The 26,053-nt window shown below is 43.8% G+C and overlaps 1 protein-coding gene across 2 annotated transcripts in view; it reads right to left on the bottom strand.

Annotated features, from left to right (window-relative positions):
• The window catches only part of CALN1 (calneuron 1), a 155,334-nt gene that overhangs the window by 59,649 nt on the left and 69,632 nt on the right, over positions 1-26,053 (bottom strand). For both annotated transcript variants that reach the window (XM_077836785.1, XM_077836786.1), the window contains exon 3: positions 15,848-15,960. In XM_077836785.1, the coding sequence (XP_077692911.1) occupies positions 15,848-15,960 (113 nt within the window). The remainder of the gene's footprint in view (positions 1-15,847; positions 15,961-26,053) is intronic.

Below are 26,053 nucleotides of genomic sequence, written 5' to 3'. Positions count from 1 at the left end.
TAGCTTTCGTATTGGAGGCAGTAATAAAGAGGTGGAGTTATGAGAAAACATGAGGATGTTTGGCTTGAACCAGTAAGTAGAAAGAAGAAAAGGAGTACTTGTGGCACCTTAGAGACTAACCAATTTATTTGAGCATGAGCTTTCGTGAGCTACAGCTCACTTCATCGGATGCATACCGTGGAAACTGCAGCAGACTTTATATATACACAGAGAATATGAAACAATACCTCCTCCCACCCCACTGTCCTGCTGGTAATAGCTTATCTAAAGTGATCATCGGGGGGGGGGGGGGGTGGAGGGTGAGAAAACCTGGATTTGTGCTGGAAATGGCCTAACCTGATGATCACTTTAGATAAGCTATTACCAGCAGGACAGTGGGGTGGGAGGAGGTATTGTTTCATATTCTCTGTGTATATATAAAGTCTGCTGCAGTTTCCACGGTATGCATCCGATGAAGTGAGCTGTAGCTCACGAAAGCTCATGCTCAAATAAATTGGTTAGTCTCTAAGGTGCCACAAGTACTCCTTTTCTTTTTGCGAATACAGACTAACAAGGCTGTTACTCTGAAATAAGTAGAAAGAAGAATTTCTAATCCTGGGGGAAGGGGACACATTGTAACACACTGTCTAAGCACGTGGTATTATGTCACCCCCTACTGGTTAGCTCACAAAGAATATGTAACATTAATAATACCAAAGCTTTTGTCCTTTTAACTCTAGTGTTTTGAGACCTAAGATTCCTGGGTTCTATCTACACTGAGTCCCACAATACCTATGTAGGTATACAACACATGCTTCATTGAAGATTGGCACTATCTAAGAAGTATTGTGTCATTTCTTTTCCACCCCGAGTGATGCGTCTCTAAAATGTATCCACTTAAACTTTGGAAAGAGAGAGATCGATGAAAAGAAAAGTAAATTGAGTGAATTTTAGGGCTGGAGAAAGTTGCAGGACTGATAACTCTGGAGAAAGCTAATGGATTGACACCCTCTGTATCTTATTTGCAATTCCCTGAGCTATCCAGTCCCCAAGGGAAAGGTATCTAAAACAACACACACAGCAATGACCAAAAGAGAACAGAAATCAAAATAATCTTTGTAAGATTTCTTTTTTGTCTTTTCTTAGCTGAGGTGAAGGCATCTCCATATTCTGCATAACAATATCTAGACTTTGTTCTTGATATCAGAGCTTATCAACCTGTATAATTTGGTAGAGAATCTTCTGAAGTCTGCCTTTCTTTGCCCTCAGTGTACAAAACCTTGAAAAATGAACATGCCTCATGACAGAACTCTTGATCTATGTAAGACCTCCATGGAAACACTGGACAGATATCTTGCTCATTTCACAACAGGGGAAATTACACATAGAAAGTACCGTAAATATCAGTACATAAAGAGGGAGACCAGGAAAGGTTTTGATCATTTAATATCATAGAATCATTGGACTGGAAGGGACCTCAAGAGGTCATCTACTCCAGTTCCCTGCACTCATGGCAGGACTAAGTATTATCTAGACCATCCATGACAGTTGTTGTCTAACCTGCTCTTAAAAATCTCCAATGATGGAGATTCCACAACCTCCCAGGACAATTTATTCCAGTGCTTAACCACCCTGACAGTTAGGAAGTTTTTCCTAATGTCCAACCTAAACCGCCCTTGCTGCAAGTTAAGCCCACTGGTTCTTGTCCTATCCTCAGAGGTTAAGGAGAATATCTAATTGACAGATATATCCTTATATATTTCTAGTGTTTCCATGGACTTCAATGGTGTTATTCCGGATTTATGCCATAGTAAGTGGTGCTAGAATCTGTTCCAACATATTTCTTCAGTCCTACTTGTGACTTATATATACTTCTTTTTAAAAAATGACGACTGTATAATACCATGTAGAATTCAATTATATACAGTAGTAAATCTTTCCCGGCCACTAGAAAATGCATTAAGACAATCAGTTCTAGAGAATCCTGTGCATTACAAGGCGTAACGTATTTCTTCTCTTGCTGGCACAGAAATATATTTCTAACTTCACAAACAGTAAAATGAAGGGGGGGAGAGAGACAGGCAGAGAGGTACTTTGTCTGGATAACAGTGGATTCATTAAAAGAGAGAGACCTCTGGCATTTCATCAGCTTTCTCTTCACGTTCAGCATCTTTCCACCCACTCGGAAATGGTAAATCATGTCTCTGCTAGAAATTTGTATTTAACAAAGCAACACTTTTTTTTGGGGGGGGGGGGGGGGAGAGAGGACTAAGCCCGTCCTTCTTTGCCAGTGCAAAGTTTGCAGTGGGTGAGGCAAAGTTCACAGCTAAGTGGGCACAATTTTTGCCCCAACACACTAGACAGTAACCTATTCTACTCCTGCCAGACAATCAATTTCAAACCTCTACAGTGTCTATTTGTAAAATTCATCTCAAAAACACTTGAAAACCAGGGCTTATGTTTTGTTTTTCTTTTTCAAGTGCCAGCTGGACCAGAAACGATGGGCTAAAATTCAGGGCCAGTGATGTATGGACTGTCATCCAAACAAAAGATGGTGTTCACCGCTAGGGAGGTGTGTGATGGAAGAACTAAGCTGTACTATGGCTTATCCTGGAAGAGACTGGTAAGGGACTGGTGGAGAGGCTGAGAAAGGCATTGAACGAGATCAGAGGATGTGATTTGTCAAGGCCACTTAGGACAGAGCTGGAGAGCTAGCACAAGAGAAAGTCATGACTTGAAAGGGGTGGCATAACAAAGTTTGATGGGACTCTTTAAGGAGAAAGATTGGGGTTTTCAAAGGGAGGTAAACACCCAAATCCTATTGACTTCCAGTGGAAGCTGGGTGCCTAACTCCATGAGGCTTTTTTGAACATCCTAGCCCAGGGCGAGGGGCGGTGCCCAGGAGGAAGCAAGGGATGCAACTGAGGTCAAACAGTGATCTCATGATTGGGAATGCTAGGGCCACAGAGTTATCCATCAGCTGTGGAGGGTCAGGATTCCTCCCCTTCCTGCCAGTGGGGAATCCCCAGCACCCAGAGCAGTTACTCAACCTGGGTGCTGGGGAGAGCAAAGAGTTATGAAGCACTCATTCGCAGCAGCCAGCATGGTGAGCCGTGCCCTATTAGACCAAAACAATAAAGGCATTTTACAAAGACAGGTGAGTGTGTGCCACTGGGGTGGCACAGTTCTAGGTGTTACGATGGAAAAGCTGTCCAACACGCATCTACGCTCATGACTGGTGGCCTGCTAAAGGTGCATGGCTTACTTTTTCAAACCCTGTTGCCATCTGCAGATGCTAACTGCTTCAAGTCGGTCATCTGCACACGGTTTAACATTGCTGTTTTGCTGATATCACTGCACAACCAATATACCATTTAGGGCCTGATCCACACTCCCTTGAAAAGTCAATGCAAGTCTTTCCATTGAATTCAGTAGTCTTCAGATCAGGCTTTAACCAGCAGACTGCAACTGAAAATCCTGATTTCACACCAGGGCACCACAATGCTACCACTTGGGTGTACATTTAGGGTATGTCTACACTGCACATTGACCCAAGCTCTGTGGGACATGGGCCTGTACAGGGCTGTCCTTACCCATACGCAAAGCATACAGCTGCGTGGGGCACCAAATTTCCTGGTGCCCTGCGCAGCTGCGTGCTGCTCCAGCCCCTGCTCCGGCTCTTCCCCAGGCCCCCGCCCCTGCTCTGCCCCAGCCCCGCCCCACCCCCACTCCCCTGAAGCCTGCTCCACTTCCCTGGCTCCCAGCCGCGCCGCCGGTGAGTGCTGGGGGCTGTTCCCCCATCTCCCCAAGCCTGGGAGCCAGGAGAGCAGAGCAGCCTGGGGTCCCAGGCCTCCACAGGCGGGAACTGGCCCCAGGCCTCCGCAGGGGGGCTGTGTGGGGCCCTAGGCTTCCATGGGGGACAGGGCGGGGCTGGCCACTTCCTGCAGGAAGTGGAGTGACCTGGCCCCAGCCTGCTCCACTTCCCTGGCTCCCAGGCAAAAAAATTCATTTTACTGAAAAATCAAGTTGTTGGTAAACAAAAAATTTTGGTGACGTTTTCAACCTTTTTGGGGAAAAATTTTTGAAAAAACAACAAATGGGTCTGTTTTGAACACTTCAGACTGAAAATCACTTCAACATTCAGCAATTCTTTGTGAAAATAGGTTTTTATTTCTCCATCGGCTCTAGTGTTCACATACCTCATTAGGAAATTGTTTTTTTCTGCATTGTTATTGTTCTGTTAAGCAAACCGAAAGACACAAGCATATTACAAGAACCTGATAACAACCACAACAACCGAAAGAAGGTGGTCTAGGGAAGGTTTGTTGTATAAGTAGGGGCATAGCGAGCAGATCGAGGGACGTGATCGTCCCCCTCTATTCGACATTGGTGAGGCCTCATCTGGAGTACTGTGTCCAGTTTTGGGCCCCACACTACAAGAAGGATGTGGATAAATTGGAGAGAGTCCAGCGAAGGGCAACAAAAATGATTAGGGGTCTAGAACACATGACTTATGAGGAGAGGCTGAGGGAGCTGGGATTGTTTAGCCTGCAGAAGAGAAGAATGAGGGGGGATTTGATAGCTGCTTTCAACTACCTGAAAGGGGGTTCCAAAGAGGATGGCTCTAGACTGTTCTCAATGGTAGCAGATGACAGAACGAGGAGTAATGGTCTCAAGTTGCAGTGGGGGAGATTTAGATTGGATATTAGGAAAAACTTTTTCACTAAGAGGGTGGTGAAACACTGGAATGCGTTGCCTAGGGAGGTGGTGGAATCTCCTTCCTTGGAAGTTTTTAAGGTCAGGCTTGACAAAGCCCTGGCTGGGATGATTTAACTGGGAATTGGTCCTGCTTCGAGCAGGGGGTTGGACTAGATGACCTTCAGGGGTCCCTTCCAACCCTGATATTCTATGATTCTATGATTCTATGATTTAGCAAAATTTCCCAGCATTCCAAATCCCTAATAAGCCATTTCTTAGATACCTCTGAAGAGAGGAAAGATGGTCCAGTGGGTAGGGTGCTGGCCTGGGACTTGGGAAACCTGAGCTCAACTCCCTGCTTTAACAAAGACCCTCAGTGCACCCTGGAGCAAGACACTTAGGTTATGTCCACACTACAAGCACTGCAGCAGCGTAGAGACTTGCTACAGCAACAGAAGCGGGTTTTCTATTGCTGTAGAAAACCACTCCTTCAAGAGACAGTGGCTAGGTTGATGGAAGAAGTCTATACTGGAAGAAGTCTATACTGGAACTAGGTTGCCTTAACTACATCTCTCGGGGCGGGGAGGGGAGCTGAATTTTTGACACCCTTGAGTAACATAGCTAGGTTGCCCTAAATTTTAGGTGTAGACCAGACCTTAGTGTCTCTGTGCCTTAATTCCCCCTCTGTAGAATGATGGTAATAGCATTGGCCTACTTGATAGGGGTGATATGGGGGGGAATACATTCATTAAAGATTATTGGAGCTTAGATACTCTGGTAATGGGGGCCATATAAGTACCTAAAATAGATTATTTGAAACTGTTTGGAGAAGCTAAATCAAAAAAAAAGGCTCTTTGGGCCTGAACCAGAAGGGCGCTGGACATCTGCAAGTCTATTGATTTAAATTAGTTTTGGGTGTGTAGTCTGTGCTTAGCTTCTGGCCAGAACGGTACTATGGAAAACCCTTCCTCAAAGAACATAAGAACAGTCATACCGGGTCAGACCAAAGGTCCATCTAGCTCAGTATCCTGTTTTCCGACAGTGGCCAATGCCAGGTACCCCAGAGGGAATGAACAGAACAGGTAATCAATCATCAAGTGATCCACCCCCTGTTGCTCATTCCCAGCTTCTGGCAAACAGAGGCGAGGGACAGCATCCCTGCCCATCCTGGCTAATAGCCATTATCTAGTTATCTAGTTCTTTTTTGAACCCTGTTATAGTCTTAGCCTTCACAACATCCTCTGGCAAGGAGTTCCACAGATTGACTGTGCGTTGTGTGAAGAAATACTTCCTTTTGTTTGTTTTAAACCTGCTGCCTATTAATTTGATTTGATCACCCCTAGTTCTTGTGTTATGAGAATAAATAACACTCTTATTAACAGGTTTCAGAGTAGCAGCCGTGTTAGTCTGTATTCGCAAAAAGAAAAGGAGTACTTGTGGCACCTTAGAGACTAACCAATTTATTTGAGCATGAGCTTTCGTGAGCTACAGCTCACTTCATCAGATACAACTCTTATTAACTTTCCCCACACCAGTCATGATTTTATAGACCTCTATCATATCCCCCTTAGTTATCTCTTTTCCAAGCTGAAAAGTCACCATCTTATTAATCTCTCCTCATATGGAAGCTGTTCCATACCCCTATTCATTTTTGTTGCCCTTTTCTGAACCTTTTCCAATTCCAATATATCTTTTTTGCATTTATCAACATTGAATTTCATCTGCCATTTTGCTGCCCAGTGACCCAGTTTTGAGAGATCCCTTTGTAGCTCTTCACAGTCTGCTGGGGACTTACAAAACTACTCAAGATAGTTATCATCTGAAAATTTTGCCACCTCACTGTTTACCCCGTTTTCCCAATCATTTATGAATATGTTGAATAGAATTAGTCCCAGTACAGACCCCTGGGGGACACCACTATTTATCTCTCTCCATTCTGAAAACTGACCATTTATTCCTACCCTTTGTTTCCTATCTTTTAACCAGTTACCAATCCATGAGAGGACCTTCCTTCTTTTCCCATGACAGCTTGCTTTGCTCAAGATGGAAGGCATGAGTCCTGCATGCATTCCTCCATTGCCTTTGTTGTTGTACTTGAAATTTAACATAAGGACTATATCTAAATAAAAGACATTTCTCCCAACAAACCCAGCAAAGAAACTTCAAAAGAGCACGCAATATGTATTGAAGAATTTCCACCACTGAACCTATCCAAAGCAGATCTCATAGGGAGCAATGGAGCCCCATGCCAGTTCAAATTCCAGACACGCCATCAACACAGATACCTACAGCCACGTGCATTTACTTTTGGCACTCACAGCTCCATTCATTTAAAAAAAAAAAAAAAGGAGGACTTGTGGCACCTTAGAGACTAACAAATTTATTTGAGCATAAGCTTTTGTGAGCTACAGCTCACTTCATCGGATGCATTCAGTGGAAAATACAGTGGGGAGATTTATATACACAGAGAACATGGAACAATGGGTGTTACCATACACACTGTAACGAGAATGATCAGGTAAGGTGAGCTATTACCAGCAGGAGAGTGGGGGGAAAAAAACCTTTTGTAGTGATAATCAAGGTGGGCCATTTCCAGCAGTTGACAAGAACGTCTGAGGAACTGCGGGGGGGTGGAGTGGGGGATAAACATGAGGAAATAGTTTTACTTTGTGTAATGACCCATCCACTCCCAGTCTTTATTCAAGCCTAAGTTAATTGTATCCAGTTAGCAAATTAATTTCAATTCAGCAGTCTCTCGTTGGAGTCTGTTTTGGAAGGTTTTTTGTTGAAGAATTGCCACTTTTAGGTCTGTAATCAAGTGACCAGAGAGATTGAAGTGTTCTCCAAACTGGCTCATTAAGAAAGTCAGAGCAAAGTTGCTATTTTATATATCAGGAGGCGAGGAAACCACCACCAGACACAGACCAAAACTCTCTCTCTCTGTGTGTGTGTGTGTGTGTGTGTGTGTGTGTGTGTGTGTGTGTGTGTGTGTGTGTGTGTGTGTGTGTGTGTGTGTGTGTGTGTGTGTGTGTGTGTGTGTGTGTGTGTAAAAAATAACCTCTGTGAATTAAGAAATAGTCAGTGTGTGTGTGTTTCCAAGTATGTGACGCTGAATACCAAAATCACCACCTGCCACACTGATAAAGCAACATGACCCAGCATGCAGGAAGCCTCTTTATATAAATTGTTAGCTTTAAATATACCTCAGACTCGAAAGGCTTTGGTGTCTTTTAAGAAGCCTAATGGTACAAATAGGCCTGTGCAAACTATGCAACACAATAGGAACGGGAAGTCTTCTTTTCTCCCTATTGTTGGCTACAGCAGAGGTCTAGTCTCCTGCTTTTGAGCAGAAACATTTTGGCCTAGATTTTCAAAATTTAGTGATTTCAGATGCCTCTGGTTTTGGATACCCAATTTGAGATGGCTTAAGTGGACCTGGTTTTCAGACAGACACTGTTTAATGCTGTCTAAAAATAGGCCCCATTAGGTGTCTCCAGTTGACCACCCAAAAACCAAGACATCCCAAGTGTTCCAAGTTATTCTTGAAATCCTGGCCTTCACATTTGTTATGTAGTGGTGGAAAGGGTTAAAGAATGGAGACACTCGTCACAGGACAAACAGCAACTTCATGGATGGCATATAATTCATGAACCTAACAAATGCATGAATTCATGTATATTCCAGCAGGCTGCGCAAAGCACTTCTATGCAGGATACCTGTGCCATGAACAGAGGTCTCTTGTTGCGTACTGAGATGAATGGCAGGCAAGCGGAGGATGGCTATAGTGTGCATGGAAGAAATCAGGGGCAAAATTAACTCGGGACTCTCCGTGATAGGTACACTGGAAAACGCGCATTTGAGGTTAGATGGACATGTGACAAGAGTGGGAGAAGAATGATCCGCAAAGAAAGCCACGGGAGGAAGAGGGCAGCAAGAAAGACTGAGGATATGGTGGAAAGACTATCAGAGATGTCTGAAGAGAGGAGGACTGGAACTCCAAGACTCATGAGCCCATGTGTCATGGACCAAAAGGAGTGGTGAAGAATCCTGGGCATCACCAACCCTGTGTAAATGGGAGAAGGAGTCGAGAAATGCAGTGCAATCGTGCCAAGCAGGCAGTGAAGACTGTAGTAATGTCTGCTAATCAACAGCAGACCAAGGTTTTCAAAAGTGACTGGAGATTCTGGATGCTCCACTGAAGACGCTATAAAAATGTCTGATTTTCAGAAAGTTCTGAGCACCTGCCCTATGAAAATCACCCCCCTTTCAATATATGTCAAGCTGGGCGCCCGAAAGTGGAGGCACCCAAAATTGCAGATCACTTTTGAAAATGTTGGCTTGTTTGGGTAATCCACTGGTGAGTGCACGTTATAGGTACGCCTCTGTGCTTAATCTCCAAAAAATATGAGTGGGACAGCCCCAGCTAGAGAATTTTGGTTTAAGCTGTAGAAATTCATGCTTCTAGCTCTGGAGGTTCCTGGGTCAATCCCTGGAGCATGCGCCAATATGGTGGCCATCACATGTGCACTAGAGTTACAAACATTACTAAAAAAGAAAAGGAGGACATGTGGCATTCCGATGAAGTGAGCTCTCGCTCACGAAAGCTTATACTCAAATAAATTGGTTAGTCTCTAAGGTGCCACACGTCCTCCTTTTCTTTTTGCGAATACAGACTAACACGGCTGCTACTCTGAAGCATTGCTAAGCTTTCCTCCACGGACCACAGCACATGCAGCAGTCTATGAGCCAAGCACCTCATACAGCTCATTCTCTGATTCAGTAGTCAACAGACATATAAGACTCCGACAGCTGAGCCAACCACCAAACATTGTGCATCATCTGGAGCTTTGACCTACAAACTTAGCGTTACACAGTTTCGAGCATCTGCCATTATTTAGAACCACAGCAAATGTTGGCTGGAGTCCTCGGTAAAAACTGTGAATGAATGGGGCTGCTGCCATACTGCAAAGGCTGAAACACCACCTCTTAAAGTCCATACTTGGAAAATTTGTATCAATGTAGCTACACGAGTTTGCAAACTCCCAGTGTAGATGTGTTGCACTGATGTAAAATGGGGTTTACTGCGGTTTCACCGCATATTACACAAGTGTAATGCATCTGTGCTGAGGGCTTGGAATTGCTTGGTTTATCAGCTGATTGCAAAAGTAAGGGGAGCTGACGAAAGACAATTAATGAAGTATTGGCTAAGCCAGATCCCAGACAAACTGGGAAGACCAGCATTAGAGTAGAACAAAATAAAGGATGCACCGGAATCTACATACTCCCAAGCCCTCTCCAGCCCAGCCCAGCTGGGGAGAAGGAAATCCATTATTTAGAAATACACTTTTCCAATGCTGGTGAAGAAGTGCCGGGTTTCTTACTTGGCTAAATTACATACTATTACCAGCAGGACAGTGGGGTGGGAGGAGGTATTGTTTCATATTCTCTGTGTGTATATAAAGTCTGCTGCAGTTTCCACGGTATGCATCCGATGAAGTGAGCTGTAGCTCACGAAAGCTCATGCTCAAATAAATTGGTTAGTCTCTAAGGTGCCACAAGTACTCCTTTTCTTTTTGCGAATACAGACTAACATGGCTGTTACTCTGAATACTATTTTCAGAGAGACAAAATACATCCTCAGGGATTATAACAATGCTAAAAAACGTGCTGGCTCCAAACTAATTCCTCTGCAGGGACTAGAGGAGGAACTAACTGTTCCTCAGGTTTTCAGAGGAAGAAATTTTGTTAAATTTATCTACTAGACGTAGAAAAAAAACAGCGCCCTTCCCCAACCACCTTATATCTTTCAGAGTCTCAGCCCTCCCTCCCTCAAGCTTGCACTGGGCTTTTGTTGATGTCAATGAGATTTCCAAATATTTCCTTCCTCATTTCATTCTATTAAACCACTGATTGATTGAGTGGCTTAATACAGCATAGAACTATCCCATGGGAGAGTCATTCCATTAGTAATGACAACTGACAATAGATTATGAACAGGCAGCTCCTCACATAAATTCATTAAAGCGTCAGCAACGGAAGCCAGGCTGTGGAAATGCAACTGTTCTATCCCCTTCCTCACTGCATCCTTATTGCTCACCACATAGAAAGGGAACTGGGGTCCTTGCCCTCAGTAATGAGTTTTCTGTAGAGGCCAGCAGAAGACAGAATCCTGCCCTCCGCTGGCCTAATAAAAATCACCACAGCCATCTCAGGCCAATACTGGAAGCTGCTGTAGCCTTCTCAGTCCCTGGATATAGTCATGAATAGAGCTGAGCGAATAATAGATGGTGGTACTGAGAAATCCAGGAAAAAAAATTAGTTTGGAACCAAAACTGAAATGTTTTCCTTTGGGTTTATTTTTCTTGACAAAACAAAAAAGGAATTTGTGCAGGTTAAAAAAATGTCATTTTGAAAATGCCAATATCAAAATGAGGACTTGTGGCACCTTAGAGACTAACAAATTTATTTGAGCATAAGCTTTCGTGAGCTACGTTCTTGTTAACTGCTGGAAATGGCCCAGCTTGATTATCACTACAAAAGGTTTTTCCCTCCACACTCTCCTGCTGGTAGTAGCTCACCTTACCTGATCACTCTCGTTACAGTCTGTACGGTAACAACCATTGTTTCATGTTCTCTGTGTATATAAATCTCCCCGCTGTATTTTCCACTGAATGCATCCGATGAAGTGGGCTGTAGCTCATGAAAGCTTATGCTCAAATAAATTGGTTAGTCTCTAAGGTGCCACGAGTCCTCCTTTTCTTTTTGCGGATACAGACTAACACGGCTGCTACTCTGAAAAATATCAAAATGGTTCATTTCTATCTTTTTAATTTTTCCCCCTCTGCTTTTCATTCAGCCAAAACTATTTGCCAAACTCAACCTGAATTCGCAAAGAGTTTTGTTCGCCCCCAAACTGCATTTTTGTGTGTGGCAAATTTACTATTCGCTAAAATAAATTCACCCAGCAATAGTCACAAATCTACTGGGCTTGTGTCTCACCCTGTCCTCAGCACATCCATCACCACCTGGTGGTGAGAAGAGAAAACCCATTCTCCTCTACATGGCTGGAACCAGCCTTCCTTCCCTTCTTGCATCACAAAAGCTCCCATGTTAGCAGAACATGCTTGGCTGGCCTGATGGCCCATGGCTGCATAATGCCCTGCTACGTAAATCAGTGTGCTTTGCTAAGTTTGCTATGCCACTGCAGAACGTGTGATGAAGACACTCTAGAAGAAAGCTCTCCCATCGGCAAAATAACACCCCCTCTGTGATTGGCACAAGCTCTCCAGCCAACACGGTGCTGCCCACACCGACGCTTTTGTCGATGTGACTTATGTCGCTCGGGGGGGGGGGGTGGTTTACTCCCATCCCTGAGTGACGTAGGTTATGCCAACATAAGATGTAGTATAGACATTCCCTTAGACACTTTTTAATTTTTTACCCTTATTCTTACTTCAAAAAAAAAAAAAGCTGACACTCTGGTGATCAATGGAATGGTCTATTTGCACCACCCTAGCTCATCCGTCAGCCCCACTAGAGGCATGCCCCCCCCCACACACACACACTATGGAAAACACTACACTACAAATCCTTTTGTCCTTCAAATCATACATCATAATCGCCCAAACTAAGTGCTCATAAAAAGCTTCTGGTATCAGAGAACTTTTGTTTGTAAGAAAAACAAGTTCCGGGAAAGTTTAAGACATCTACCCAAGGTTAAATTTTATATTCACTTGTAAACTGAAAGCATCAGTAAAAACCACATCTGGGCATATGGGGCTGAGACGGAGAACTAGGGACTGAAATATGTAATTGACAACATTCTCTGCAAAACTGTATTCCATTTGTACAAGCTCCAGCTCGAAATTCTACAGAGGCAGCGCTACAGAGATAGATATTAACGTTCCCTTGGCTTTATTGATACAATTGTTCAACACTACGTTGAACGGAAATACTCTTTACAATGTTACCTGCCCCCCATCCCCACCCTACAACCTCTTGAACAATCATGCAAGAACATGGAAAGCCTTTCTTTCCGGAGTGGAACTGATCTTGGCTACCGTAGAAAGAGAGTGAGCGAGCTGCCTTGACAAGAACTGATAAAATGCAATTTAAAGCTCACGTGGGAAGGAAAATAGGAAACATATGTTTGAAAAACCCTTCATTCTCCCAATCTGTGCCACTGTACAGCCCTCAGCAGAGATTAACTATTTTCTGAATGTCCATTACGCTTTACCTAATATTTGCAACAGGAAGAATGCCCCAGTTTGATATTATTTCAGGTCCGTTTCTTACACACCCTGTTCCCATCTTTGCTCTCTCTACTCTTCTACCATTGGCATCCTTTCTCTGTCTTCCCGCAGTCCTGCTAGTGTTGTTGCAAGATCCTTCCCCTCTCCAGCTCATGCCATCTGGAGCAGCCTTCCTGTATCACACCAACACACTCCCAGTTTCATTTGAACACGCATCTCTCATCCCTCGCTGGTTCCTTCGAATTTCTCTCTCCTTCTGCTGCTGTTTATTATTTAACTCTGTCATTGTATTATTTAAACTGTGCTGGGAACAGAATCTGGATGAAAGCACCATTAATATAGGAAGCTGGGCCTTCGGCAAAAATATCATGCAAGCCAAAATCGTGACAGTTGGAGAATGAGAGATTGGATGGATAGTGTGGCAAAGCAGTTTCTGGAAGCCAAAAATGTATCTTCTGCCTCCGCACCTGATATAAAAAACTTCTCAGAGGTGCCTCTTGACATGCTGATTCTATGATGTGGTGCCCCAGGCCTTCAGCTAACAACCTACACAAGATAACCTTCTAGTGGCTGTGTTAACACCTTCAACTGCCTTGGCCCACTTATAGCTTTTGAATGGACATAACAAGGCTGCAGCTACTCTCAACTTTCTTTAGATACTTGAGGGGATTTTCCAAAAATGTCAACATGCAAAAATCACTACACATCTCCACGTCTTTCCCTTTTGCGAGAAAGTTAAAAGTCTGCATTAGTGGGATGTTGAGAGTGCATTTAGACCCCAGTTCAGCAAGGCACTTCATCATGTGCATTACTTTAAGCATGTGCTTAAGGCCCACTGAACTTCAGCATGTACTTAAATACTTTGTTGTACTGGGATGGGACTTTAATACTGCTTAAATATTTTGATAAATCAAGGCTCTGATATCTGAGTAGGTAAAATAAGCAAAGGAAACATGCCACACATGTGAGTTGCGCTCTCCTACATTCTTCTGCTGGTTTACTCTTCTGAGAACAAGCAGTCAAATTGCTGAGGCACATTTTAGACAAATGTTACCTGCTCAGAAAGAAGAGGGATACATTTTTGTATGCAAAATGAAAATGTGTGTTCGCCAGTCTTAGATGTGGCCTCATGGATAGGTCAATGAACTAGAACTCAGGAGACCAGGGTTCAATTTGTGGGTCTGCCATTGCTATGCTGGGTGAGTCATGGCCCCTCCCCGTGCCTCAGTTTCCCCATCTAATAAAGATATTACCCTCTTTTGCAAAGTGCTTGCAGATCTATGAATGAAAAGCATTATGTAAGAGCTAGGAATTATTATTACAAGCTTTAACAATACATACAATGTTTTACATGCTCGGAAGCACACATGCAATTCAGTCAAATCTTTGTTGCCCATAGATAACTCCCCAGACTATTTCTCACAGCTTGTATAGCATCTGTCACCTGAGAATCACAAAACTCTTAATTAATTCTCACAGGAGTCCTGTGAGGAAGAGAAGCATTATTATTTTCCTCATTGCATAAGCAAAGTAAACCACAGCACAAAAGAATTAAAGTCAGTGGCAAATATAGAGTCCACAGCAGTGCCAGACATAGAACCCAGAATTCCCCTGCTCCGTCTCATGAGGCAAGGCTAGCCACAGGCATATACTGTTTGGTAAGAAGAGCTAGAGCTTTTTCCCCTTTGTACTAGTCAAGCTCTTTGATAAGTGACTCACCTGTGGGGCTCGGTGGAGGCTGTAGAAGAACAATAATGATTTTCTGCAAAGTCCCGGAACTTCTTAATGTTTCTTCAAACACTGTTTCCCTCCCAGATATGTCATAATTCATTGCTGGTTCATCAACACTGAGTACTTACTCTGATGAATGAATGGTGGAAATACAGAGCTAACATTTTCAAGCTTGTTCCTATCATCCCACCATGTATCATAAACAAGTTTTAAACCACTCAAATATGGCAGACCGAATGTCTGCAGGAACTAGTAACAGGAGACAAAGCCTTTTAGAGTTAGGGTGTCAGTTTCCACAAGGACTAGGCTTGATAGTGACCAAAAGCTGTTAGGCCACCCAAAAGCACTCAGTTGCTATGTGAAATCACTGCTCATCTCATAGTAGCGGAGAAATACTGGATACCGTGGTCCATCTAGTCCAATAGTCCTGTCTCAAACAGCAGGCCTGGGGAAGGGGCAAGAAACCCTGCAGGAGGCAGTTATGAAATAATATGTCCACAGGGAAAGTTTATATCTAACTCCCAATGGTTAGAGGATTGCTTATGTCCTGAAGCACTAACATTTATATCCCCTCCAAAATTTGGGGGTGGGCGTGTGTTGGGGGGGGGGGGGGAAGGGGCGGGAAGGGAAGTAATCCTTACTATAACAACTCAGCATAACCTTGTCATCATACAAAAATCCAATCCTTTTTGGAAGCCTGCACAGCTCAGTACAGTTATCAAGTTTACAGGCACTGGTTGACACCTTAGACAGGAGTCTCAGCACCAAGGACTGAATTCACATGGAACGTGAGCTATCATCTTACCCTGGTAGGGCAGGGTTGAGGCACATTGATGGGTCAGCGAGGGAGCAGCTTGCAAATGGCACTGCCAGTCTACTTGTTCTGTGATACACAGAGGGTTTCATTATCCCCAGACTTGGATCCCAAATTGTTTGATCTATTGTATCTCATAGAACACACAAGCACCAATACGATATGATCAGCATTCTGTACATTTGATTAACTTCAGCTCGCCAGCTCCACCAATACACTATGGTCTTATCTGGCTCATAAACAGAACTGAATAACCTTTAAACAATTGTTCAATTTCAGCAAAATATTTCATGCTTCAAACCATTTCATTGTTTCTTGAGATAATGATATTTGCTCACTGATGTTGCTTTAAGAAGAAAAAAAGCTTACTTACCTGCCAGAATATGCTGTCTATTGTATTTCCAAGAAAACCATCTCTCCCTTCTGAAGATACCAGCTTAGGTCCAAGAATGGTCATAAATTCATCAAAATCAACCTGGCCATCCCCTAGAATGAGAGGGAAACTATCAATCAATCTTAGTTGATTGCTATCTCAAAGGTCGTTCAAAAGTCCATGTGCCACCCTGGATTGCTCTGCCCCCTGGAAAGAAAACAAGTTATGAACAGTGAGTGCATACATCTAGAGACCATGATCACCAGCAAAATCACATCTATGGTGCCTGGGGAACAGCTCTCATTTCCATTCTTATTAATGGTTTAATATTATATTACTAGCCAAAGAGCAGTCAAGATCAGGGCCCCATTGTGGTAGGTGCTGTACAAAAAAAAAGATGAAAAGGCTGTCCCCATGCCCTGCTGAGGTTACAAGCAAGTCACTTCTAAAAACCAGAGGCTCTCAAGCATTTCAGCAAGATAGCAACCTCCATTAGCTGTAGGAGGGAAGCAGCGTGGCAGCACTGGACTGGGACTCAGGAGACTTGGGATCTGTTCCTAGTTCTGCCACTGGTTTGCTAGGTGACTTTGGTCCCATCACATCATCTCCCTGTGCCACAAATTCCCCATCTGTAAAAAGTGGGGATAATTATACTGATCTCCCTTGTAAAGTGCTTTGAGATCTGCAAAGGAAAGAGCTCTGTGTAAGAGGTAGGTATTAATTAATTTATTATTATTATCATCCTGTTTGTAAATCAGCCTGCAGAGAGTGAAATCTTCCCAAACTCTTAGGCAGGTCCAATTACATCCTGCAGTGGAGGTTACCATACAAAGAACAGCCAGGCAATAAAGTAACCACAAGGCAATTCTTATCTGCTTTCATCAATGTGTATCTCCTGAAAGTCCTGTGTAGTCTGCATGCAGAGAAGACAGCATAGACACAGATCCAGTGTCGTTAGCAGAAAGAGGAGACTGCTCATGCCACTAATGAACTCAGCCTGTGCAGTCCCATGACCCTGCAGTATACTGTCTGTTTTGTAAATGATGTGGCACTTGGCGCGGTTTGTCATGCATCCAAGTATTAATTATCTCCTCGGAGGACTTTACAGAAGGATTAATAAAAAATGACAAGAAAGAAAGAGAGCACTTCTGTAGTGGTTAAGGAATCTTTCAAATACTTTGCTTTTCCAGGATTTAAAAAGGTGAGTACAATGCACATCTGCCTTTTTGTGATTTTCTGCCCCCTATCACCACAGTACCAGAGCACCTCGCAATCTTTTAACGCATTTATTCTCACATCACCTCTCTGAGGGAAGAGCTGTTGTCATTTGACAGTTTGGGAATGGAGGCATAGAAAGATTAAGAGACTTGCCTAGGGCCACATATTGAGACCAGGTCCACATTAGAAACATTTGTGGATATAGCAGTGTCATGTAATGGGTGTGATTTTTATGACAAGCCCTAATATAGGTGCAGTTATGCCAGCAAGAAACTCTTTTTGCCCGTATAGCTTATGTTATCCAGGGAGCTGATACAGGTACTCTACGAGCAAAAAGCACTCTTTTGCCATTATAAACTGGCTACACCAGGAGGGCTTTCTAGTGCTGTTCTAGTGTAGACGTGGCATAAGCTGAACCCAGGTCTCCCATGTCTCAAGCTAGCACCCTGATCACTGGGACCTTCCTGCTTCTCTCCCCAATCCTGCGCCCATTTGCACCCTGCACACAATGGGAACAGATTGGCCCCACAGGAGCTTGTGTGGGTGTTGTTCTTAAATTATAAAGAATTAATCACTACTAAAAGATCAGACTAGAGCAGCTCCGGACAGTGGTCATTAGCAAAAAGCCAGCGTTAACCAGGGTATCTTAGATACTGCGGTGTGTAGTTACTTCTGAGTAAATACTGATTAATGGCAACACCTCCATTTGCAGGTACGTGTGTGTTTTGTGGGCTGTAGGTATTTGCCCTTTTCAGTGTAACTAAGATAATTGTTTGCTGTTCTCCATTTGTACGTACGCCTCATTTGTTGAAATCTATATAAACTAAATTCTTATCCGAGCAAAAAAACTGTGTCAAATAAGCTGAGCAGAGATTATTCCCTTTCCAGAATGATGATCTTTACCCACTCAAGAGTGCAGTCAATAATTTTCAGGAAGACACGCAGAGATGGAAAGAACATTCTGAGGGGGAAGCAACAAGCATTGCTCTGAAGAACATAGCAGGGATCCAGAACAGGCTCAATCCTGCCAGCTGCTGAGCAGTCTTGCCCCAAATCAGCAAGGAACTTCAGTTTGCGCGTAGCTTCATTCATATTATTGGGAACGATACTCACACACTTACAGCTAAGCACGTGCTTAATGCTTGGCTGGATCAGGGCCAGAGCACTCAGCAACTTATAGGATTCAGTCCCATGATAGAAGAGTCAATGCCAACATTCATTTTATGAATAGTCTGGTAAGGGCGAGGTGGGGGTGAGGGGCATAGGGACCCCACATCTTTGAGAGCAGATTTTTAAAATATTCATAGGCAGAGAGATGGCGCTTTTTTTGCTTCCCTGTGGGAGACAGAAGCTTGTGACATTAAGTCAGACTGTATCAATCACATCACACTGGACCATGTTGTGGAATGCAATGCAAGGTGACAGTGAATTCAAGATGATGTACACTGCAGTGCCTTGCTTAGAAGGAAAGGCAGGAATGGAAACACACACTACCTTACAAACTGGGTTAAAGATATTAGCCAGATTATCAAGAAAACAATTTGCATTTTGAATAGCTACTAGTACCTGACCACACATATATTTGCTTCTGGACATCTGACCCCAATATATTGAATTATCCACATGACATTTTCTACTAGAGACAGTGTCATTTCATTTACTAAGAAGAGAAGCAGGGAGTGCCACATAATAGAACAAGCGTCAGGACTCCTGGGCTCACTTTCTGACTTACTAGAACTTTGACCAAGTCATTTATAGTCACAACTCTGTGCCTCAGTTTACCCATCTAAACATAACTACTACTTCAACAAGGCTGTTCTGGGGCTGAATTAATTGAAATTTGTACACTGTTTTGAAAGCCTCCAATGAAAGATGCCACAAAAGTACAAAGATATTTTATTTTCTTATTTGCTGCACTTTCAGTTAAAACTGGTGACTAGCATATGACCTAAGCAGAACCAGGATTTTACATAACAGAAAAGGTCTCTTTGACATTTATTTTAAGTATAACAAAATAAACACTTCCCACCATCAGACTCACCAGAGATTCTGTATCAGAGATAGAAATTACAATTTAAACCAAGAACTCCTTTTACGGTATTCAACAGTCAACAGAAAAATCCTTAAATACCAGTGTACAGATCATGGGAAAACGAACATAAAGGGCTACTTTCTGTCCTCAGGTATACCCCATGTAATACCGCTGTAATTGCGAAATTAAAATCAATGGGGTTTCTCTCAGGTATAAGACGCTGTAAAGGGATGATGCTGAATGAATTTAGCTCCCCCTCAGATCAGCAGGAGTTAGGATCAGCTCAGAGGACCGCTCAGCATCTTGAAGGATCAGGCCTTAATTGAAGGCAGAATTTGATCCACAGTTGCTCTTTTTGCTCACACCCTTAACAATCTCACCTAGGCACAAATCTCATTCAATTATAATTTATGATGCATTCAATCACAGTCAGTACCTATACCATGTCTATAGAAATCCTTCTTGGCAGAGATTATTAGATATTCAGAGCAATCGAATGCTGTCTTATTCAGAAATTTTAGGTTTTAGCAGAGATGGGGCCAAGATGCGAAGTTTGGAACAATCCCAGGCATTTGGGGGTGTTTGGATTTGATGGCACTCTTCAGCCATTAGACAGATAGACCTGAGTCACACAAATATGAATCCAAACTTCTTCAGGTTTGGGTGGGCTTGACTCCCATGTTCTGGTCTAAGCCCACCTCCAGCTTTATTAGCACATATTTTGTGTGTCATGCCCAATTCCTGCAGTTCTCTCTATGCCAAGAGATTTCCAATGTGTACACCGTCCACCTTCTACAGTCTCCCCTTCCTTCAACGTGCAATTTTATGTTAATTACATTAGCAAATCCTCTTCGCATTCAAGGAACTACCGTCAAGGGCAATTTGACCAAGGAGGCAATCGAACGCAAATTTAACAGCAGGCATAGGGAGTGAGAAGATGCAAATCTGTTGCTTGTTCAGCTCAGATATTCCATTTCCCTTGTAGTGATGTAGAACCGGTATTCTCTCTTCCCTGCTCTCATCAGGTATAAATGAGGAATAGGTTTATAAACCTGACCCATACTGTGCTCACTGCCCCGACTGATTATGACAATCAAACCCTACTATGACTTATTTATAAACCCAGGGTGCCTGGATACTAGTGCAGCCGCAAAAAGCTCCTAACTAGTCGGTCAGACTGCAGGACTTCAACCATGGCCATGTGAGAAGCAGAGTTGAAATAAGGTAATACGCAACATGGAAGGTCCTCACTGTATAATATTCTTCCCTAGAGCCAGTCCACTGGCTTCCCTTTGTCTACCTAACAGAGGATTTTTCGAAGAGTTGCTCTGAGGATTTTTCTGCCCAATCCCCTATAATACAACCCACTAACTGTCTTCCATTAAGGTCAAAGTGGAAGATGGGCTGGAAACTGTATAGCTAAAACCTTCCATAACAATGAAAATACACCCCTGAACACGTTGTTGCAGTGTAAAATTAATGGGATGAACTAGACCCTGTTGTTGTTATGGTCTCTCCTCAATGCACAGGAGACACTATTCTAGCAAACAGATGTATCAAGTTACTTGCTTTCTTCCTTGCTGCTTAGTTCCCCCACAGCCCTAGGCAGTCTTGCCCTGCTTTAAGGAGACCAAACACTTAGGATGGAAGAATCCAATGCACCGCTACAGACTAGGGACCGAATGGCTAGGCAGCAGTTCTGCGGAAAAGGACCTAGGGGTGACAGTGGACGAGAAGCTGGATATGAGTCAGCAGTGTGCCCTTGTTGCCAAGAAGGCCAATGGCATTTTGGGATGTATAAGTAGGGGCATAGCGAGCAGATCGAGGGACGTGATCGTTCCCCTCTATTCGACATTGGTGAGGCCTCATCTGGAGTACTGTGTCCAGGTTTGGGCCCCACACTACAAGAAGGATGTGGATAAATTGGAGAGAGTCCAGCGAAGGGCAACAAAAATGATTAGGGGTCTAGAACACATGACTTATGAGGAGAGGCTGAGGGAGCTGGGATTGTTTAGTCTGCAGAAGAGAAGAATGAGGGGGGATTTGATAGCTGCTTTCAACTACCTGAAAGGGGGTTCCAAAGAGGATGGCTCTAGACTGTTCTCAATGGTAGCAGATGACAGAATGAGGAGTAATGGTCTCAAGTTGCAGTGGGGGAGGTTTAGATTGGATATTAGGAAAAACTTTTTCACTAAAAGGGTGGTGAAACACTGGAATGCGTTACCTAGGGAGGTGGTAGAATCTCCTTCCTTAGAGGTTTTTAAGGTCAGACTTGACAAAGCCCTGGCTGGGATGATTTAACTGGGAATTGGTCCTGCTTCGAGCAGGGGGTTGGACTAGATGACCTTCAGGGGTCCCTTCCAACCCTGATATTCTATGATTCTATGATATGCTGGAGGGTAGGGATAGGATACAGAGGGACCTAGACAAATTGGAGGATTGGGCCAAAAGAAATCTGATGAGGTTCAGCAAGGACAAGTGCAGAGTCCTGCACTTAGGATGGAAGAATCCAATGCACCGCTACAGACTAGGGACCGAATGGCTCGGCAGCAGTTCTGCAGAAAAGGACCTAGGGGTTACAGTGGACGAGCAGCTGGATATGAGTCAACAGTGTGCCCTTGTTGCCAAGAAGGCCAATGGCATTTTGGGATGTATAAGTAGGGGCATTGCCAGCAGATCGAGGGACGTGATTGTTCCCCTCTATTCGACACTGGTGAGGCCTCATCTGGAGTACTGTGTCCAGTTTTGGGCCCCACACTACAAGAAGGATGTGGAAAAATTGGAACACGTCCAGCGGAGGGCAACAAAAATTATTAGGGGACTGGAACACATGAGTTATGAGGAGAGGCTGAGGGAACTGGGGATGTTTAGTCTTCAGAAGAGAAGAATGAGGGGGGATTTGATAGCTGCTTTCAATTACCTGAAAGGGGGTTCCAAAGAGGATGGCTCTAGACTGTTCTCAGTGGTAGCAGATGACAGAACAAGGAGTAACGGTCTCAAGTTGCAGTGGGGGAGGTTTAGGTTGGATATTAGGAAAAACTTTTTCACTAGGAGAGTGGTGAAACACTGGAATGCGTTACCTAGGGAGGTGGTGGAATCTTCTTCCTTAGAAGTTTTTAAGGTCAGGCTTGACAAAGCCCTGGCTGGGATGATTTAATTGGGGATCGGTCCTGCTTTGAGCAGGGGGTTGGACTAGATGACCTCCTGAGGTCCCTTCCAACCCTGATAGTCTATGATTCTATACTGTGGGGGAAAAACTCCATTTCACAAATAAACTAATTACACTTCGGGTGGGAGTGTTTGTTTTGGAGGGGTTTGGAAGGGCAATTGTAGGATGGGAAGGACAGTGAAGTGGCCAGCTATATACAAAATACTAAAGATATTTTAAATAATTATTGTATAAAATTGTTCTAAGATCTCCAAGCACTTTGCAAAGATGAATGAAAAGCCCCACAATAATAATAATAATATCCACTTTTCACAGTTGGGGAAATTGAGGCACAGAAAGCTGTAAAGTCACTTGTCCAAGGGTAACATAAGAAGTAAGTGGCAGTCAGGAAGAGAACCCAGGTCTCTCTGTCCTATCTGAGCTAACGCCCACATACACACGAAGTCCCCCCAGACCATAATGCACAAGCATTCTAGCATGAACTCAGATAATACACCTTTTCCATTGTAAAAGATCCTGATGGCCTTTACTTTGTGAAGCTCTGACGCCTCTGTTCTTTGCAGCAGGGCTTTAACAGTGGGCGTTGGGAAACACCAGCAGGCTGCACAAGTGCCTTTAGTTTGTCCCATGAAATTCTGTTCAGGTTTTGCTGAGACACAAACTAAAAGCACCATGCCCTTTCTCCCTTGCTTCTCCTGAACAAATTACAAAAACCTGCTATTATTGAAGATACGTGAACTCTCCAAAGCTCACTGTAGGATTAAAGACACATTTCTACAAACGGGATAAATAGAAATTATCAGACCCCCTTCAGGACATACCCTTCTAGACAATTTGGCTGTGAGGCATTGTATATACCCCAAACGTAACTGGGCCTCAGGAGGGTGGCTAAATATCTCCATGAGAAGCCTATCTTTTTGGGTTTCTGGTGTGAGTTGGCAGCTGTGGATCATAGAGGGGTAAACATAAAAGCCGCATGATTTGGTTGGACTGGGGTTCCTAGCTGAGGGAAAAGGCAGATTTGCATCCACCCTGCAAAGGGATCATCTGGAGACCAAAGAATTACTCAGTTTTACCCTGGCCTGGGATCTGCCTGCAAGAACCAGAGAGCTGAACTGACCACCAAGTCTTTGCGTCCAATGATTATATTATCTATCCACACTGCAAGTAGGGTAATCTGAGAACTTCCCATTTGCACCTTGTTTCAAGCGACTGGCATTTGTTCATTGCCCTTTCAAGGAAAGGGAGTTCAGAACTCTTCCAAGGACTGAATGACTGTCTCCCCATTAGAAGATACTCTTAGCCTACTCATATGAGCCAGTAGGACCCGCTCTTGCTGTTGACCCTGCAAGACAGTGATCAAAGACTAGGGCTATAACTTCAGCTCAGATGCTTCCACCTGGGAACGAGTGATAGAAGCTTGTTCTGCAACACCAGAGATCAAGTTACCCTGATGAGTATCCATTTAAACCTCAGCCTGGTAACCAGACCTTGGAGATGCAGATGTGACAGCTGCCATCTTGGCCAACATACCAGGGACCGAACAGGGACTGTCTGAGCTAAAACCATGAGCTGCTACAGTTTGAGCTGAAGAGCTAAAGCTCTGGAGCTGGGGGCTGTAAAAATTCATACCTCTGTGGAGCCTCATGGAGTGGGATCTGTAACATACACGCACCAGTAGGTTAAATCAGGGGTTCTCAGACTTCATTGCACCGTGACCCCCTTCTGACAACAAAAATTACTACACGACCCCAGGAGTGGGGACCGAAGCCTGAGCCCCGGGCCCTGCTGCCCTGAGTGGCGGGGCCAAAGCCCAAGCCCCTCCCCCCAGGCTGGGCGGGGGGCAAAGCCTCAAGGGCTTCAATCCCAGTCAGAGAGCCTATAACCTGAGCCCCACCATCCAGGGCTGAAGCCCTCGGGCTTTGGCTTCCGCCCTGGGCGGTGGAACTTGGGTTTCAGCTTTGGCCCCGGACCCCAGCAAGTCTACGCCAGCCCTGGCAACCCCATTAAAATGGAGTCATGACCTACTTTGGGGTCCCAATCCACAGTCTGAGAATCGCTGGGTTAAACAAACACAGAGACTGGTGCTTCCTCTCCACAACATCTATTACCAGTCAAAAATGAGCAGGGTGCTTTTTAGCACTTGGGTAGAGAAGAGCAGTCCAATGATAACAGCAACTTACATTGCAGTAAAAATTCACCAGACATCTGTCAAGTGATACGTCAGCTCCACACAATCCCTTGGAAACCATATAACCTCAAAATTACCTCTCTCTCTCAATGACTGCACTGCAGGTAAACAGACTACAGGGCCGGCTGTCCCTGGCTTGCCTCCATCTCCTTTGGCTTTGCCAGTAGGCCATCGGGCCAACCTGCTGCAAGCTATCAATGCCTATTCTGCAGAAATAGCTTCGTTTGCACTGCGGAGGCTACCATCAGGAGATGAGAGAGCAATGGCTATCAGGCAATGTGTTAAAGTGAAAGGATTATTGCAGTTCCCTTAAGATTTCAGGAAGTCTCACACGTTGCAGTAGATGAACAGTTTGCCAAATGATCAGCTAAAGCAAAAACAAGCCAAGCTTGTTGAGACCCTAATCATTTTTGCCTAAGAGGTTCCCAGAATGGCAAGAAACTCTGAAATCATCATTGTAGTTACCAGAGAGCTCTGTAACATTTGAAACAATTGGGAAGCTGATAATTAAGTCGCGGAACTACAGACATAGTCCATACAAACCACACACACACACACACAAAACCCCTAAGATTTTTTTAAAAAAACATTGAGCTTGCAAAGTCAAAGATAGAAGTGCGAGAATTTAAAGATGCAATTCCCAGGTCCCAGTCTTCAGGTAATGAGAGAGCTGTTCACTATTTCTTTTTATCCTCCTCACTCATATGTAGCCCCAAGCACACCTGCCAGTCCCTGCACTTAACAGGGAATTTGTTGTTGCTCATTGCCTTTTTTTTTCAGAAATGGTGCTCATCAATGTAGTATCCTACTTGCCTTACAAACAATCATTCAACTCCACAACATCTCTCTGAGGTTGGGGGGGGGGGGGAGTATCATTATCTCCATTTTGCAGTTGGGCACTGAGGCAAAGAAAGATTGGGGCCAACTTTTGAACAAATTTCCACTCATTTTCAATGCCCAACTTGAGACACTATGGGACTGATATTTCAGGGGTACTGAGCGACCACAGCTCCCAACTGTACTTGTGAATGCTCAACACTCGGATTCAAGAAGCTGGACAATAATCAACAATTAGTGGCTGCCTATAAAAGCGCTGCTCTAAGTGAGTTCTCCAGCGTGTGAGAAGTCCAGTAGAGGCAATGCTTTCCAAACATCCTAGTTAATATGCAAAAGCCATATCCCATTTCCCCCCTCACATTTGGTTTAAAGCGTGGGAGAGAAACTCATCCTAAGAGAGTTAAACTATGAAATTGCACGTTGAGAAGCTTATGAGCCACCTCTGAAGTCAAAAAAGGGAGAGAGAAGCATCTAACATCTGGTTGTCAATTCAGCAATCACTTAGTTTACCAGACCAAGCTATGCTTATTTAGATCAGATGATTAGAATGAATTAAAATATAATATTGATGGTAATATGGTTTAATCTTCACAGCACTGTGAGAAAGAAAGAAAGAAAGAAAGAAAGAAAGAAAGAAAGAAGAAACGTTTCTGTAACACATATCCAAGATGCCACAGGCTTCTCCTATTCAACAATGATGGAGTAAAAGGAGGAGAGCTCTAAAAATACTGGTCATCCGTGAAAGGTGAACAAAGATCC

The sequence above is a fragment of the Eretmochelys imbricata genome, chromosome 17 (assembly GCF_965152235.1).
Source record: "Eretmochelys imbricata isolate rEreImb1 chromosome 17, rEreImb1.hap1, whole genome shotgun sequence".
In the NCBI taxonomy this organism is placed as follows: Eukaryota; Metazoa; Chordata; order Testudines; family Cheloniidae; genus Eretmochelys; species Eretmochelys imbricata.
The sequence above is the reverse complement of the archived record's forward strand: the minus strand, read 5'-3'. Positions and strand labels throughout refer to the sequence as shown.